The sequence below is a fragment of the Urocampus carinirostris genome, chromosome 18 (assembly GCF_059441175.1).
Source record: "Urocampus carinirostris isolate Australia breed hairy pipefish chromosome 18, RoL_Ucar_1.0, whole genome shotgun sequence".
NCBI lineage: Eukaryota > Metazoa > Chordata > Actinopteri > Syngnathiformes > Syngnathidae > Urocampus > Urocampus carinirostris.
In genome coordinates this window covers 6,908,444-6,926,385 of record NC_142366.1, presented here as the reverse complement: position 1 = coordinate 6,926,385, position 17,942 = coordinate 6,908,444, and the positions used below count along the sequence as shown (strand labels likewise).

General features: G+C 36.6%; 1 protein-coding gene across 3 annotated transcripts in view; it reads right to left on the bottom strand.

Moving 5' to 3' along the window:
* Window positions 1-17,942, bottom strand: part of LOC148348246 (A-type potassium channel modulatory protein DPP6-like) — a 173,700-nt gene that overhangs the window by 38,215 nt on the left and 117,543 nt on the right. For all 3 annotated transcript variants that reach the window (XM_088322763.1, XM_088322765.1, XM_088322764.1), the window contains exons 2-3: window positions 15,534-15,648; window positions 11,288-11,386 (exon numbers count right to left, since the gene is read on the bottom strand). In XM_088322763.1, the coding sequence (XP_088178889.1) occupies window positions 11,288-11,386; window positions 15,534-15,648 (214 nt within the window). The remainder of the gene's footprint in view (window positions 1-11,287; window positions 11,387-15,533; window positions 15,649-17,942) is intronic.

Genomic DNA, 17,942 nt, shown 5'->3' with positions numbered 1-17,942 from the left:
ACAGACACAGTCATATTCTAGCTAACTGCTATCAACAATCTAGTACATTAGCTTGCTAGCAATGTTAACAAAAGTTCTAATCAAGCTGCCGTGCTAATGATAAATAAAAACAACTAAATCTTTGTTCTTTCTTCAGACTTGAATATAAGCTGAAAACTTTTAGCTAACAGCTAGGTCAAACTGTGAAAACCTAAGCTAGCATAAAACAACCTTTGTGTCACTTAAAACACATTGACTGGTTTCCTTTGTCAAAATGAAATATAACTTTTAAATTCTGTTTCCTTTTATAAGACATAACATTTCGTCACAAGCAGTGGCTAACAGCCAGCTCCGCAACACTAAATCAGCACTTAATGTTTGCGCTAATTAGCGCCGTCTCACTGGCAGGAGAATGAGCCATTAGCGGCTAGCGTTTTTACTTGTGTATCCAACAAAAGAAGTCAATAAGATAAATGTTTTCTTTGGGAGTTAGTCGCTGTTACGATTAGCATGTTGTCTCAAGAAATAACGAGTATGTATATGTATATATATATATATATATATATATATATATATATATATATATATATATATATATATATATATATATGTATGTATGTATCTGTATGTGTCTGTATGTGTGTATGTATATATGTATACATAAAGTTAGCATTAACTATTTTCAAGCTTTATTTTTCTTACTAAAAACTGAAAGAATAAAATATTAATGAATTGTTAAATATACTTAACGCAACAACAAAAAACGGGGGAAATATAATGATAAAATATATATATATAAAGTTGAAGTTAAAGAAAAGTATGACTAAAAGAATTGAGAAAGAATATTATAAATAATAATAATTAATATACAACGATATAATACATTCAAAAAAACACTTAAAGTTGGCATTTGCTATATTTGATTATTCAAGTAAAATGAAAAAAATAGGGCTATACAAAAAAACATAATTTGACATGACTTAATAACTTGACTTAATGAAAAAGTCCAAATACTATCTTTTTTATTCTACCTATTTCTTCCGTCATTGTTTTTTCAAAAGACAAGATGAAATATCGAATGTGAAAAAAACAAAAACAAAAAATCGTGACATCCGTCCCGAGACGACTCCCTTGAACTTCACGCTTATCCCGTCATCTTTAATACTCGACTGATAATCCTGTGGTTGCCACGGAAACCCAGCATCCCTTGTCTCCTGATCTCTAACGTCCCCGTCGAATGATAAGGCGCTCCATTATTCAAATCCTTACGGCCGTTCGAATTTCATTCTTTTCTCATGTAGAATGTCAATTACCCCTTTTTTTGCGTGGCCGCCATTTTTGGAGGTCGGCGATGTGGCACGAAAAAAGAAATGCTAGAAGTGTTGAAATTTAATGATCATCATTAGTTGGATGTCGTTACAATGTTTCGTACTGTATCCTAACTTATTGTAAAATAAACTTATTACCATAAAATAACATGTGTTATTATTGTTTTTATGATTATTATTTTTTCTTATGAATTCAAACTGCTTGGTTTTGATACAATAGAAAAAGCCAAATAATAAAATTCGCAATAAAAATCTGGTTGAATGATAACTTTAATATATTCTAATCAATATACGAATGTATTTTTTTGTCTTAAGTTCAGTGACAGACTTCTGTCACAGTCTTGTTCCACGGACAGACTGAGGAGTTCATTGCTTCCTCATGCCATGAGGCTCTTTAACTCCACCTAGGGGGACAAAATCCCACATTAAACCACACAGCCACATTTGCATATTACCCTATTTTTATTACAGTGTGTGTTTTATCTAGCACTATTTAAATACTCTATATCAACACGTTACATTGGGTATTTATGTATTCTATTTATTTTCCTTTATTATTGTTTTATTTTCAACACAAGGATACTGCTGGAAGGGTAAAATTCCCTTCGGGGATGAATAAAGTATCTATCTATCTATCTATCTATCTATCTATCTATTGGATATTGGAGACATTCTGTTTTGGTTACCTAAAAAATGTTAAATGTACTTAAATTTAATGATTTTCATAAGTGGGATGTCGTTATTGCTATTTATTTTAAAATAAAAGTCATATTTGCATAAAAAGCGGTATGATATATATATATATATATATATATATATATATATATATATATATATATATATATATATATATAAAATTATTATTATTTTATTAATATTTTTGAGGAATTTGAGCCATTTTAATACGTGAAAATAATGATTAAGAAATGCACACATAACTTCAAATGAAATGATAGTCATTAGATGGTCATTGTTACAATGTTTCATCCATCCATCCATTATCTGCACAGTTTATCCTCAGTAGGGTTGCGGGGGCGCTGGAGCCCATCCCAGCTATCTTCGGGCAGGGGACACCCTGAACTGCTTGCCAGCCAGTCGCAAGGCACAGGGAGACAGACAACTCATTTGTTTATTCACACTTAGGGACAATTTGGACCGGTCAATTAACCTGACATGCATGTTTTTGGAATGTGGGAGGAAACCGGAGTGCCCACGCAAGCACGGGGGAAAACATGCAAACTCTACACAGGAAGGTTTGGTCCCATGAGCTCAGAACTCTGCCGTACACACGCTAACCACTGCACTCCCGTGCTGCCAACAATGTTTTGTGTCACGGTTGCCATGGCGCCCGATAGGCCCCCGTCATGTGGTGCCAGCTTCTGTCACACTTGCCATGGCGCCCAATTGGCCCCGCCCGTGGGCGCCAGCTGCAGCTTGTTGACATATTGGCTCCCTGTTAGTATTTAAACTCATGTCAGTCCCCTTTTGTCGGTCCGTCTGCGAATCTCTGATTTTAGCCCTTTTTTGCCTGTCCTGTTTTTGCTCTTGTTTTTCTCCCTCTACGATTTGTTTGATCTCGACAAAGTCTGCTCTTCCATCCCAAATTATGACCTGTTTTGATCTCGACCACGTCTGTTCTCCCGCCCTGAAGAACGATCCGTTTTTTATCTCGACCACGTCTACTCTCCTCTCCTGGTTTTTGAACTTTTTCCATTCCGGACACCGCAATCGCTCGCAATGGAAGTCCCACTTCCGCGTCCGAGCAACCTACTCTCCGTGATCAGCGATCTCCGGATCGCGTGTGCGCTCCTTTCCATTCTTCCCAATAAAACTGTGAGTAACGTTACGCGAGTGGGTCCTGTCTCCGTTCTGGTCCTGACAGTACGGACCGACCACAAAATGGACCTAGTGAACGCTCACACCAGCGCGGATTGGGGAGAGTTGGAAAATCCCTACACACTGCAGCAGTTGCACCGGACAGAGGGCGAAGTCTGGCGATCTTTAAATGACGTCGTACAAGCATGCAAATCAGATATGAGTCATTATTCTCAAGGAATTAAAGTTGTACTGTTTTGCTGGATAAGAAAAAGTTACTAAAAAAAAAAAAAAAAAAAAAAAAAAAACATTAGTGGGAAGTCGTTACAATGTTTCGTATTGGAAGTAATTACAAAACAAACGTCCTATTAGCATATAAATGCAAAATTATTCATTATTCTCGAAGAATTTGAGCCGTTTTGTTTCGCTAGGTAAGAAAAAAATTAATAAAATGAAAAAATACCATTAGCGGGCCGTGGTTACGATGTTTCATATTAAAACCTATCGTGAAATAAACGTCGTATTAGCATACAAATCCGATATTATTCTTTTCATGTAAGGAGTTTTAAAATCCTTCGAGCGTTCCTCGACGGGGAGCAGATGAAGCAACAATTCCCCTTTTTATCATCTTGGGCGCTAAAATTTTACGCCGCGTAATGATCGAGCGCCATGATCACTTCATTTGGTGCCTTGATTGCGTTAAAGGGGACGTAAAAGCGACTCGCTGCGCTGATAATTTCATTTTCCAGGCCGAGTTATCTTCTGAGGGCATTTTTTTAAATACGTTTTATACATTTTCAACACCGCATTTGTGACCTTCAATGTCCTTCGATGGCTACCGGATAAAAAAAGAAAAGAGTACATACACGTCCGTGGTAATAAACGGCTATATTCTGACAAATATTCTATTTTAGTCAGGTTCAATTGTAAATCCGTCACAAAAAAACTAGCGTAATTTCGACAATGCCAAAAATAGCATCATCATCTGCACAGAAAACGAGGCGACTTATTTATGGGGTTTTTTCTACCTAATTCTTCAATTTCAAGACCAAATAAACATCACCCCTTTGGAAGAAAATATATTGATGTTCTTTTTTTTATAACTTTTAATCTCCCACACACAATTCAACAGAGAGTTGAGTAACCCACCAACACAAAAATATATACAATTGACATTCCCATTACAAACAAAATAACCAACAACAAAAAAATGACGATGAAACAAATATATTTAAAAGGTGAGATGTTTAGACATCAAGCGGAAATTGTGTAATAGGCTTCTATATTTTCTCAAATTGATAAGTCTTGCAGTGATTTTTGCCATAATCTACATTTGCTTTAATTTGTCTCTCCATTGTTTTATGTCATGAGGTTGTGGTTTCAACTAGGAAACTGTGATAATTGTCTTTGCTCCCAGAAGCAAACTCACTTAGTATATAATTGCATTAACCATTCTATTACTCTTCTGGCAAAATTCCTAATACATAGGTAAATTGGTTAAACTGCAACTCCCAACCAATAATTAATTTCATTTCTGTCTAATACTCTTTCAGTAATTTAATATCTCTGGGCAATCCCAGACAATATGCGTAAGATCCCCCACCCTCCCACAGTTCCTTCAACATAAATTGGATGTATTCTTATATTTTGAAGTGATAGAGGGTGTATGTTGATGTTTTATTCTCTGCTAGATAAAATAATTAAGCTTATTTCATTCATGTTTTATAAATATAGTAACAATAAGATATAATATACTAAAACTACAAATATTACTCTTAAAATTAGAATTTTAGGGAAGTTGGCTAACATTTTTTACAGTATAGGATGCAAAAGAGGGCAGCACGGCGGCGCAGTGGTTAGCGCTTGTGCGGCACAGTTCATGTCATGGGAACCTGTCGTGGGTTCAAATCCAGCTCCAGACATCCTGTGCGGAGTTTGTATGTTCTCCCCGTGCTTGCGTGGGTTTCCTCCGGTTCACTCCATGTTCCAAAAACATGCATTTCAGGTGAATTGGCCGGTCCAGATTGTCCCTAGATGTGAATGAGCGAATGAGTTGTCTGTCCCTGTGTGCCCTGCGATTGGCTGGCAACCAGTTCAGAGTGTCCCCTGCCCACTGCCCGGAGATGGCTGGGATGGGCTCCAGCCCCCCCGCGACCCTAATGAGGATAAGCGGTACGGCTAATGAGATGAGATGAGATGAGGATGCAAAAGATGAATAATCAAATACACATAAGTCACATTTTTTTTCCATGCACGGAAAAAGATGATGCTAGTACTAAGCATAGCACGACTATACCTTATGTATAATTAGAATAAGCATATCTATAGTATTTAGCACATGGTAGATCATTTTGTGTGTTTTGTAATTTTTTTTCCTAAACGTGGTAGAAAATATTTCTTAAAATTAACTAAATTAAGAAAATAAACAGAAATTAAAGTGAAATAATAGTACCAAAATAAAAAATACAAATAAAAATATAAATAATAAAAATAGAAATAAAGATGACACATCCTATTTTTCTTTCTGATTATTTTCCAGCTGAGGAAGCTGAAAAGACGCAATCGTCGGCTGACAGCCGCCAATGCAGGAAACCTTTTCAGACTCGGACGCGGAAAGCTTTTGCTATAAAAAAAAAGTAAACGTCAAGCGTGGAATACGATTTTTCGGCCAATCATACCTTGTGTTTGCATTCAGAAAAAAAGCCAAGGACAAAGATCTTAATTATGCGGATCAGTGGAGCAACACCGAGCACCTAATTATGGCCTGGCTGCACAAAAACCTAATTTCTCCCTGTAATATCAACAATCGCCACATCTGTGTATTCAGTCCCAGCACGGTACGACCCCGAGATATGGCATCCCTTCCTTTTGCCGTTTGCTCTTTAAGGTGGAGGTGTTCTTTCAGTTCATTTTTTTATTGCATTTTCCCCATCAACAAATATGTTTGCAATATTTGTGCGTATAACAGGTTTCAGTTTTAAGATCCCCTTTGGTATTGGTTAACGTCAGATCAATTGCTTCTCTCATGAGAAAACTGTACTGGTCCGTCGTGGTGAAGAGGGAGCTGAGCCGAAAGGCGAAGCTCTCAATTTACCAGTCGATCTACATTCCTAGCCTCAACAACGGTCATGAACTTCTGGTCATGACCAAAAGAACACGATCCCGGATACAAGTGGATGAAATGAGTTTCCTCCGCAGGGTGGCTGGGCACTCCCTGAGTGATGTGGTGAGAAGCTCAGTCAGCCGGCAGGGACTCTATGTAGAGCCACTTCTCCTCCGCATTGAGAGGAGCCAGTTGAGGTTGCTCGGGCATCTGTTAAGGATACCTTTTGGATGCCTCCCACGGGAGGTGTTCCGGGCATGTCCCACTGGCAGGAAGCCCCGGGGACGAGCCAGGACACGCTGGAGAGACAATGTTTCTAGGCTGTCCTGGGAACGCCCCGGTACCCCGTCGGATGAGCTGGAGGAAGTGGCTGGGGATAAGGACTTCTGGGCTTCCCTGTTAAGGCTGCTGCCCCGACCCGGGATAAGCGGAAGATGATGGATGGATGGATGGATGGATGGATGGATGGACATCCATCCATCCATCTGCAACCTCAGTGGAAATGTTTAAATCTAAACTTAAAACTCACTTCTACTCCATTGCATATGAATAATAACCTACTCTTCTTGTCGGCTGAAAAATAGTCTGTGTAACATAGTGTACTAATCTGTGAAGCCCTTAGAGACTTATTGTGATTAAGGGCTATATAAATAAAAATGACTTGTCTTGACTTGACATCCAGAACACGTTTCACCCCATCCATCCAACCATATTTAGGCCTTCCTCTCATTCTTTTTCCAACCACTTCTGCACTATACCTGTATACTAATTTAGTCAAACAATCTTTATCTGTTCTTTCTATATGTCCAAAACATCTCAGAACATCTTCAACAACCTTGTCAGCAAGCTCTCTCACCGCACCAGTTCTTCTCCTTACATCCTCATTCCTTAACCTATCCAGTTGTGTCACTCCACACATACCACACAAACATCTAATCTCAAAGACATTTAACTTATTGCGCTCATTTACTCTCACCACCTCACCCAACCTCACCACCTCTCGAACACCTCGTTTCCTCACTTTTGCCTGCATTCACCTTAAGCTTCTTTCTCTTACACACTCAATCAAACTCCACTACCAAAGCACTTGTTCCTGCTGCAGAAACAACCACCAAAGCAGGGTCATCTGCAAACACCGGCTGACTTACATGCAACCCACCCTCACACACTATACCTGCTCTCCCCTAACATGAACAAATATAAAATATGCTTAAGAATCTGCCCTTGTCTAGAGATAAACATGTCACGACCATTCGACTTACGTAAAACGGTAAATACAAACACTTTTTTCGGGATGTCGAAAAATATCCGGACATTGCCATAAGTTAGATATTGTATTGTGTGCACATTTTTCCGAGTAAAGGACATTAGTGTAGTGCTTCTTTCTGCCGCTACTAGCGTGTGGTGGCGCTGTGAGAGGTTACCCAGCATCCACCCCGTACAAGATATACGGCTACTACTTCCTAGTTTGTGTGTAAACATACAGTGCTGTGTGTACTGAATGTCCAACGCGCTAAAAAAGTTGATGTTTTAATTGTTTAATATCTTGTGCATCCCTTCAAAATGGTTGGTGTAAAGTGTAAAGAAGAGGCGAGTCATTTATTTTTAAATGAAAGTGTATAAGAAAGCTTGATGCGGTTGAGAAAATGGCCAGAACGCTTTTTATCGGCCACTTTATACCGACGAGGAGGACCTCTTAGAGCTCATCTTCCAAAAGTAGGTTAAACTCAACTTTATTGACCTTTGTGGAGCATATTTTTCAATGAAATGTTTATTTTTTAGTACAAAACCTGTATTGACAGGTTACTTATAGAAGCCTTAAAAATACTTATATAAACCTTAACATACAAAATATAGCACTGAAGCAACTTAAGAACAAATTCAACTTACGAACGATCGGGGCAGCATCTGTATTATTTTTCTTTTTTACTTTATGTATTTTATTCATTTGTTTTCCTCAGGACTTCTGCAGCACTCTCTGTTTTTTTGAAAATTGTTAACTTTGTTTCCTGATTAAACAGTCAAACAAAGTTGAAAGTTTGATGGCAATTTTGTTAGTAATGATGCAATGTTCAATAAAAAAAGAAATAAAAAATGTAAGATAACTTTTTATTTAAACAGCTTGGCGCCCTCTGCCGGACCAAGGTGATAATGCAACGCTCAGTGTCACAACAGAATTGTGTGCACTCTTATTTGCATTGATTTAACATACTTAATGGCTCATACATCATGTGATACAACTAATTAGATAGATAGATAGATAGATAGATAGATAGATAGATAGATAGATAGATAGATAGATAGATAGATAGATAGATAGATAGATAGATAGATAGATAGATAGATAGATAGATAGATAGATAGATAGATAGATAGATAGATAGATAGATAGATAGATAGATAGATAGATAGATAGATAGATAGATACTTTGTTCATCCCCGAAGGGAAATTCACATTTCCAGCAGCATCCCTGAGCTGAGAACAATCGAGAACAATCGAAAATAACACGGGAGCTGCTGGAGTGGCTGCCAACGCTTTTAATGATAAATTCTAATCGATTCTATCAATAAGTTATTGCAGCCCTTAACCTAACAAATTTTTTTCCCACCGTTACAACGCTATTACCCTTACTGATGGTCAAAAGTGGTGCATTACCTAGGCTGTTCTGCATGCCCCTGCAAACCTGTTTTCAGCTGTGAGGTTTTCCGCTCACTTCCAAGTTGTTTTTGTCTTTTCGATCATGTCCCCATTTAATAGTGAATACCATATCGTTAAACAGCGATTTTGATTTCAGTTTTGACTAATGCACAAAAAGAAAAGGGTATGAGGGCCGAGCCGCAAAAAATGTGTGCCCTATATTTGACAACACTCAACTCGTGTCATTCGCAGATGAAACGTCTCTATTAGCCGCCCGTTGGAAGTGAATAAAGGGATATGGGTTCCCACTAATCAACAGCTGGTTCCCCCTGAGACAGCTTTTTTTATTTTGTGATTGATCAATATGCAATATGTTGTTGATGTTAAAGGGACAGTGTGTAATATTTAGTGCATCCAGTGGTTCAAAAGAGGACATTGATTTAAATAATAACATAAACTATCATGCTAACGGTTATTTTTGATTAACAAATCATAGATCCAGAAGTTTGTATTTTTCTTTTACATAGTGGAATCCATACTTAAGTTTTCGCCATGTTTGTCTGCTGCGTTTTTGTTTGCTGTGACCCTGGTTTTTGTTTGCATTAGACAACAGTGCAATCTAGGGGTCAAATATTACACACTGTGGATTTAAATTTGTTAAGCATAAAAAAAAATAGAATTGTTTTGTATTTCATCTTTTATTCTTGTAGATTCATAAATATTTTATGATATTTCCTGTGTTTTTCAGTGTTGATGTGTCCGTATGAAAATGTAAATTTCATTCTTTTTTCTTCTTTTATCTCTCCTTTTTGTTTTTGATCTTGTATTGTCCCTTTTCTTCCTTTCATTTCATGTTTTGGAATTTTTCTTTATTTTGCCTTATTTTTAAGTAATTCTGTGAATAAAGTTACAAAGTAATCGGTAATGTAGGGATTAAAGCAACAAAAACAACCTCAAAGTGACGTTTGGGACCCGAAAGACCCGGCTCTTTTTCGTGAACTTAGCCAAATAACCCAGTTCTTTAAAAAAAGTCGGAATTCCCATCTCTACAAGTAAACACGGTGTTTCGTATTTGCTCAGGAAATTTTTTATTCTTTTTTTTTATCTAACTTGGCCAACACTGATTGGTTTGCAACACTTCATCATTAAAAAGCCTGAATGCTATTGGCTGAACTTCCTTCCCATGATGAAATGCTCACTCTTTATTCACCCCAGGATCTGGTATGCATCATAGAGAATTTGCGAGACAATATTGTGTTTCTTGTACCACATATATTCACCAACCGTCCCAAGGTTTTCAGTGATGCTTAAGGCAAAAGCAAAAGCAGAATTGACTGAACTACCGCCCACAATGTGTTACTTTTCATTCCGTTCAGAATCGTATATGCTTTGGAAAGGCAGGACAATAACACTGTAGTGTATTTATTCGCTATGAGTGCTAAGGCTTGCAGGGATGAAAACAGAAAAAGCAAAAAAAAAAAAAAAATGGCTGATCCCATCATGCCTTGCTCTATCTTTATTTAGTTCAGAATCCCATGTTTTGTATGGACTTTGTGAATCAATACAGTATGTATTTGTTAAGGGTGCAATGCTTTTGGTGATGATAAAGGGAGAAGAAAACCCCCCCACAAATGGCTGACATAAATCGCACAATGTTTTGCACTTGCTTTATTTGAATTCAGTTCAGAATTTTTTTCTCCGTAGACACTTTGCAAGCCAATGTTGCATTTTTTTTGTACTGGATTTAATCTCTATGGTTCCAAGGCTTATGGTGATGCTTAGCAAAAAAATGGCTGAACCCCCACAATCTTCCTTTTTGCTCAAGTTGTTTGGTTGCTTTATAAATAAATATGTGGCAATGAAAAATGAAAAATATTGTTGATACTTTGTTTTTTTAGCACTAATAGAAAACCGAATACTAACAGGGAATTAGCAGGAGTGATGTCATTTAAGACATTGAAGTTTTTTTACATACATATGTATGTTTTTTGTTTGTTTTTTACAATATAGAATATTACGTTACAAGCATGAATTTGTTCAGCCATTATCCCCATTCACTTCAGAATTTTGTGTGCTTTATAAAGACTTTGCAAGCTAATGCTGTATTTTTCAAACTGTATTCAAAATGGTGTTGCTAAAGCGTTTTGCTAGTGCGAAAGCTATAAATCAATGACAGGGCATGAGCAGGAATGATCTCATTCAAGAGGGTGTAATTTTTGTTTTGTTTATTGTCAATCTCAGGTAAAAAGCTTGAATTTGTTTAGCTATGGGTCTTAAGGCTTGCAGTGATGCCAAATGTAGAAGCAAAGTCATTGTGTAATCATAGAAATGAAGATTGGAATGAACAACAAATTAAAAAAAAAGCTTGCGAATCGCTACCAATGCTTATTTGCATGGCTGTAACCAATCAACATTTGGACTTACTGCTGATCCATCGAGCGTTTGGGTCGTGTATCTGGAAATCTTTTCGAAAAAGGTCTTCCACGGTCACTCTGCCCTTGAGAGCTAGACGGTCGTCTTCACCTGGAAACAAAAAGGAGAATTAGGGATATGTTTTTGGCGAGCTGACGATAGTACGCCGCAATTGTACTCCGGTACTCAAGGAATTGAGCGTCACTTCTTCATTTAAGACCAGAATAGACCTCAATTTCTTCTGGTTGGGATTGATTCTCCTACCATGAGGAATTTCGAAACGACGAAATATCAACCAGAATCTGTCAGCGGAACCGCGGATGTCCGTCAGAGACGGAGAGCGCGGGTTACGCTGCGCTAGCAATGATGCTAATTATGGTACGCTCGGTCTCTGGAGCTTTGCCAGCGGCGGAAATGAAAATCGGAAAGTAGCTGATTCTTTTCTGTTATAGAATTACAAAAGGTCTGCTTCCTGGGAATGTAAGAAGGAAGTTTGGGCAAAGTTGTGACATCACCCGTAACTGTCGAAATCACAAATGCAAAGCGCTATCTTCCAAAAAACCTTTTCTAGAAATTTTGCTCTGAAAAAAACTCACATTTCACTAAAATTTACCTATTTTTACAGCTCACTGCTAAAAAAGAAGTACGTTGGAAAAACGTTTTGGAGAGGTGAAAGATGAGGGTCCAATCTTCTAATATCTGGTCTCTGAGTTGTTATAGCACTAACCCAACCTTTTTTGTAGGTCTCAAAATATCAATAAAATCAGCTATCACTGGAAGATCTTCTCACAAAATGTCTGCCACTCGTTAAAATAAGTTTGAGCTAAATCTGGGTTGTTAAAGGTAGGTTGCATTCTAAAGTTCACACGTTACCCAAAGAACTGTTGATGGCAGGGTTCTAACCTGAACAAGTTATGCAAAAGAATTGTTAATGGTTTGGTTAAAAGATTCACAAGTACACGACCATTCCCATTGATGATAGGGTTGTAAAGATCACAAGTAACCCAAAGTTAATTAAAAAAATGTTAATGGTTAAAATCAATAGTTGTCCAAAGGAATTGATGATGGTAGGGTTTTAAAATTCACCCGTTACCAAAAGAACTAACGATAGTAATGTTGTAAAGTTCACAAATTACCCAGAGAACTATTGATGGAAGGGTTTTAATCTTCACAAGTTACCTGGAAGAACTGTTTATGGTGAGGTTCTAAGGTTCACCAGTTATGAAAAATAATCTGTGTATGGTATGGTTCACAATTTTCACAAATTACCAAAAGTAATTGATAGGAGGAATCCAAAGTTCACACATTACTCAAAGAATCATTGATGACAGGGTTTTAAAGTACACCATTTACAAAAAGAAGCATAGATGGTAGGGTTCTAAAGTTTACCAGTTTCCAAAAATACCGTTGATGGCAAGGCTCTAAACTTACCCAAGTTACTCAAAGAAACATTGGTGGTACGGTTCTAAAGTTCACAAGTTACTAAAAGTACCAATAATCGTTTAGTTCTACAGTTCGCTAATTCTCCCCAAAATTCTTGATGATAGGGTTCTGAAGTTCACCAGTTACCCAAAGAACTGATAATGGTGGGGTTTTAAAGTTGACAAATAACCAAAGGAACTGTTGATGGTAGGGTTCTAACCTTAACAAGTAATGCAAAAGAAATGTTCAAGATTGGGTTTAAAAATTCACAAGCACACGACCATTCCCATTGATGATAGGGTTGTAAAGATCACAAGTTACTAAAAGTACCATTGATGTGGTATAGTTCGAGTTCAAGTATTGTTCCAACACCTTCTCAGGCCTCTATTTTTATTTGCAAATTACAACTAGCAGATGGCGCCGTTGACATTTTTTTTGTCCACAACAACTTGCTCCACTACACAAACCGTGTCGACCATTTCATATTAAGTACGTACTCAGCGAGTTATGGCGCAGGTTTATTGTTACGGTATTTGCAGGTCCTTCCAAAAAGAGTTTGGAAAGCCATGGCCTCCTAAAACGTGCCCGATTGGGTTTAATGTCTTTTGAGTTTTTCTCTAGTGAGAGAAAAACATGAAAACATGTTGTTTTGGTTTGAAAAGTTGTCACAATGGATGTAATAGTTGGACGCAAGCTCGCTAATCCACAAAGACAAATCCACACAAATATATATAGATATGTATATCCATATATATATACATTTATATACATTATATATATATATATATATATATATATATATATATATATATATATATATATATATATATATATATATATATATATATATATATATATATATATATATATGTATATATATATATATATATATATATATATATATATATATATATATATATATATATATATTATAATTTTTTTTTAAATAAAAGTTTTCATTTGAGGCACGGATATTCTTCTGAACTAATGATATATCTTGTTATATAAACCACAGCTAGCAATGCTAGATTATTTTAAGCGATGAGTCATGTTTTTTTTATTTCTCTACTTTAATGACTCCTGATAACTAGATGAAGGGATTAATATGCTGACTGGGTTTTTATAAATCCAGAGGAGCAAATCTCTTTTCCTTGGCTTGAGTTGCTTCTTTTATCTGAAAGCATGAGCAGCGTCTGCAATTTACATATGCTAACGCTATCGCTAACTGACCTCATTTTGGTGACGATGCCAAGTGGCTCATCTGGAAGTCTTTTAATGCTTAAGAACGGGAAGCGTCTGATTAATTAAAGCCCTACAGCCCTTTCTTTGAAACAAGCTCGGAATTTGCTAAATTAAAAAAAAAAATCATAAAAAAAAATGCTAAAATAATCCCCACATTTTAAAATAAAATAATAAAATAATTTTTTTTTTTAAAAAGAAAATAAAAAAAGAAAATGCTGGAATCAATCTTTAATTTCTCAGTAAAATATTTCAATACAAAGTAAAAATACAAATGTAAATATAAGTATAAAAACATCCTTAAATAATTTTAAACAAAATCTTAGAAATGGTAAATAAAAATTAAATAATAATAAAATAAATATTAAAAAAATGTATATAAAATCAAAAACATTTTTCAAAAGACTATTTCACAATTTCCCCAAAGAATCCCAAAATTAAATATCAAAGTAAAATTCACACTTAAAAAAATACAATAAAAAAGAGAATGAATTACCCTTTTAATTCATTGGAATAACTCGGACTTCGACTCTCAACAAATCCTCATATTATATAGTCAAATCAAGTCATGTTTATTTGTATAGCCTTTAATCACATAGGAGTCTCAAATGGCTGCACAGACTATTGACAACCACAAACCATTATTACACGATCTCCTGATCTAAAACCTATAGGAAAATGTTAGTTCAAAAATATTTCAAAATTACACGAATTCTAATTTAGTTACAGGTTTGGCATAAAAAATTTCAACTGGCACGAATATATTTTTTATTATATTTATCTAAACCATCAAATAAATACTGATTTGTGTAGGTGTGTGTTTGTAGGTGGCTTATAGGCTACGAAAAAGCTAAATCGATTTTCATACACAGTAGGACTTTGGGCCTCTGAGATTATCTTTAGATAGGTTCCTGTCATGGCCCCCTTAATAAATACCAACAAAATCCATAAAAAACATTTTTCGCTATGGAGCTGCATACAGTCATACTCTTTGGCACTTCCTAGTGGCTCTCTGGCGCTTTTTCAACAAACCACGACCCCAACAACCTCACTCAAGCCCGACAACGCCAAGCCATTATGCTTGTATATTATAAACTTTTGAATATTTATGTTTTTCACAAGGTTTTATTTCAATGTCATGTACATGTTTTATTATAGTTTTATTATAAGAAAACTGAAAAATTGGCAAGCGATTACAGTTGAGGAGATTAAAGATAAAGAATTTGTAATGGGTAATTTCCATTAGCCGATTTATCGTTGCACCTGTAGTTGAAAAAAGTGCAATACATTTTTCTAGCCAACTTTTGATCATGAATGCTCTTTCCCCCCACCCCAAATTTTGTAGGACTTGCATTAGATATGAACAGTTTAATCGGCGTTTAATCAGAGGCCCAAATTGGGAAATCGGGAAAAACTTCTGACTTGAAGGTCAAGCTCAACTTCTCGTTTAACAACGAGCCGCCGGACATTCAACTGGCGGACGTTTACGAGCCACTTTGGCCCAAGAGATCGCCCGGCGAAGGACAATTTATCGACGAGCTAATGTGGCCGCCAGTGCATGACAAAGAAAAAAATAAAAAAATAAAAATGGGCGTACCTGGCGTCAACAGGATGACAGAGGTGACGATCAAGGAGCAGATGACCAGAATGACAAGAAGGGCGATCGCTATTCCTTTCCAGTTCCTCTGCGGCGGGTTGCTGCCCACCAACTCCTAGTGGGAGGGGGAAAGAATAGAGTAGGGCTACAATGATTAATGGAAAAAAAAATGATAATAGAAATAGTCCACAATGAATTCCATTGTCAACTATTGTCGCCAGACACGTTTTTTTCAACAGAGTGAGGCATTTTACATGATAATAATCTCTGCTGAGAGTCACTCTTGCACAATAGCGTCTCTGTCTCCAGCGCTACCATAAACATACAAAGATGCATCAAGATCAGGTACCAAAACTTTTAAGCTTTGGGAGCACTTTCACCTGGATGGATCTCTTAACCAATAAGGTATGGGCACCATTTACGGTGGAGTGTCTTGGGTAAGTACAGCCTGGTATGCTAACCACTGAAAGACTACATTCAAACTCTGCAAAGCAAACCTTTAATCATTCAAAAATCACTTCGAACAGCTAAAAGGTCTGCATTTATATGGCACTTTTCAAGTCACTGAAGACCGCCCAAAGCGCTTTAGAATGTGGTTCACACTTACCCATTCACACACACGCTCACACACAGATAGCGGCAACAGCCATGCGCCTACCTGCTTATCAGTGACGGATTTAGCGTCTCATACATTTAACATGGAGGAGCTGGGAATCGAGCAATCTACCTCCTGAGCTACTGCCACCCCAGTTCAAAGACTGACTCGTCTCGGTAAGACTCAATTAACATCCGATACGGTTTAGATGACATGCACATATATTTTATACGAATATATTTAGAATAAAAAAGACCTTGGACTTTATGCTAGACTGTGCCTGTCAAACATATTTAATAATAAAAGCATGTAGTCCAAAGAAAAAAAATGTCAATTATTAAAACCGTTTGATTTCAATTTGTTGAGCTATGTCAGTGTTCCTTACAGACTTTGCAGTTGGCCACTGAATGTACTTCACAAAATGCACCTCATATTTGTTTTATTTATTGTTTGACTACAGTACATCTAATGAGCCTGTTCTCGGTTTATGGGGATAAACATGTTTACCCAACTTGAATGTATTCTCGACAAGCAGGGCCATGTTTTTTGATTTAGTTGTATTTATTGGAGGAGCCTTGACATAAAACTTCCTATAGTACAACTACGTACATTTTCACGAAAATTGGTTCAGCCGTTTCAGAGCCTATACATTACCAGTGTTAGGCGTTATTTATAACGGTGTTATTTTTTTCAGAAACGAGGTAATCTAACTATTCTGTTTTTTTCCTCTGTTAGAACGCCGTTACCATTTCTGACAGTCAAAAGCAGTGTGTGACTTTGGTCAACAACACGGGATCCCGGAAGAAATGTTTTCAGTGGCGCTGTTCTTCCCTATCCTCCGAGTTGTTTACGTCACCGTTGTCACGTCTTTTCGAATCATGTCACAATTCAAAATAGCAACTACCACATAGTTACATATCAATTACGAAAACAGTAATCCCTCGGTTATCGCGGTTAATGGGGAGCAAAACCACCCGCGAAAAGTGAAAATCCATGAAGTAGCGAAGCACTTTCAAAAATGCTAAAAAAAAAGTATATATATATATATATATATATATATATATATATATATATATATATTATTTTTGGAAAGAACTTCAAATACCGTAACAATATATTTTATTATTATTATTTTTTAGACTCGTGAAGCTCTGAACCCGCGAACGTGGAACCGCGAAGTAGCGAGGTCCCACTGTATAGCATTTACTACTTTGCCAGAAGAAAAGGCGAATGAGTGCTGAGAATCGAAAAATGTGAGCCCTATATTTGAAAGCCCCCTGCCTTGTATCATTTGCGAATGAAACGTCTCTATGAGCCGGCTCCCCGCTAATAAACAGCTGGTTCCCTCCCAGACGCTTTTTTTCCTCTTGTTATTGGTCAAGATAAATTTCTCTGAGGGATTGTGTGTTGTTGAGAAAAAAGGTTACATTTGTTTGATCTATTTTTGTATTTTTTTTAATCCTTTTTTTCCCCCTGCATTTTCAGTGGTAATGTGTTTATATAAAAATGGAAATTTTATTCTTCTTTTGTTCTTCGATCTGTTTTTTTTCTTTTGTTGTATTTTTTTGTTTCTTTTTTTCCATTTTTGGATCTATTTATTTATTTTCTCCCCTTTTAAATCATTTTGTGTTACATAATAATTGGTAATGTGGGGTTAGTGTGACAAAAAAAACCTGAAGAGCCGTTTGAAACCCAAAAGAGCTCTTTTTGGTGAGAAAGGCCGAAAAAAATGGTTCTCCAATAATACTCGGATTTCCCATCTCTTCAAGTAAACCGGTCAAAGAAGTCACAGGGGTGTTCCGTATTTTTGAATT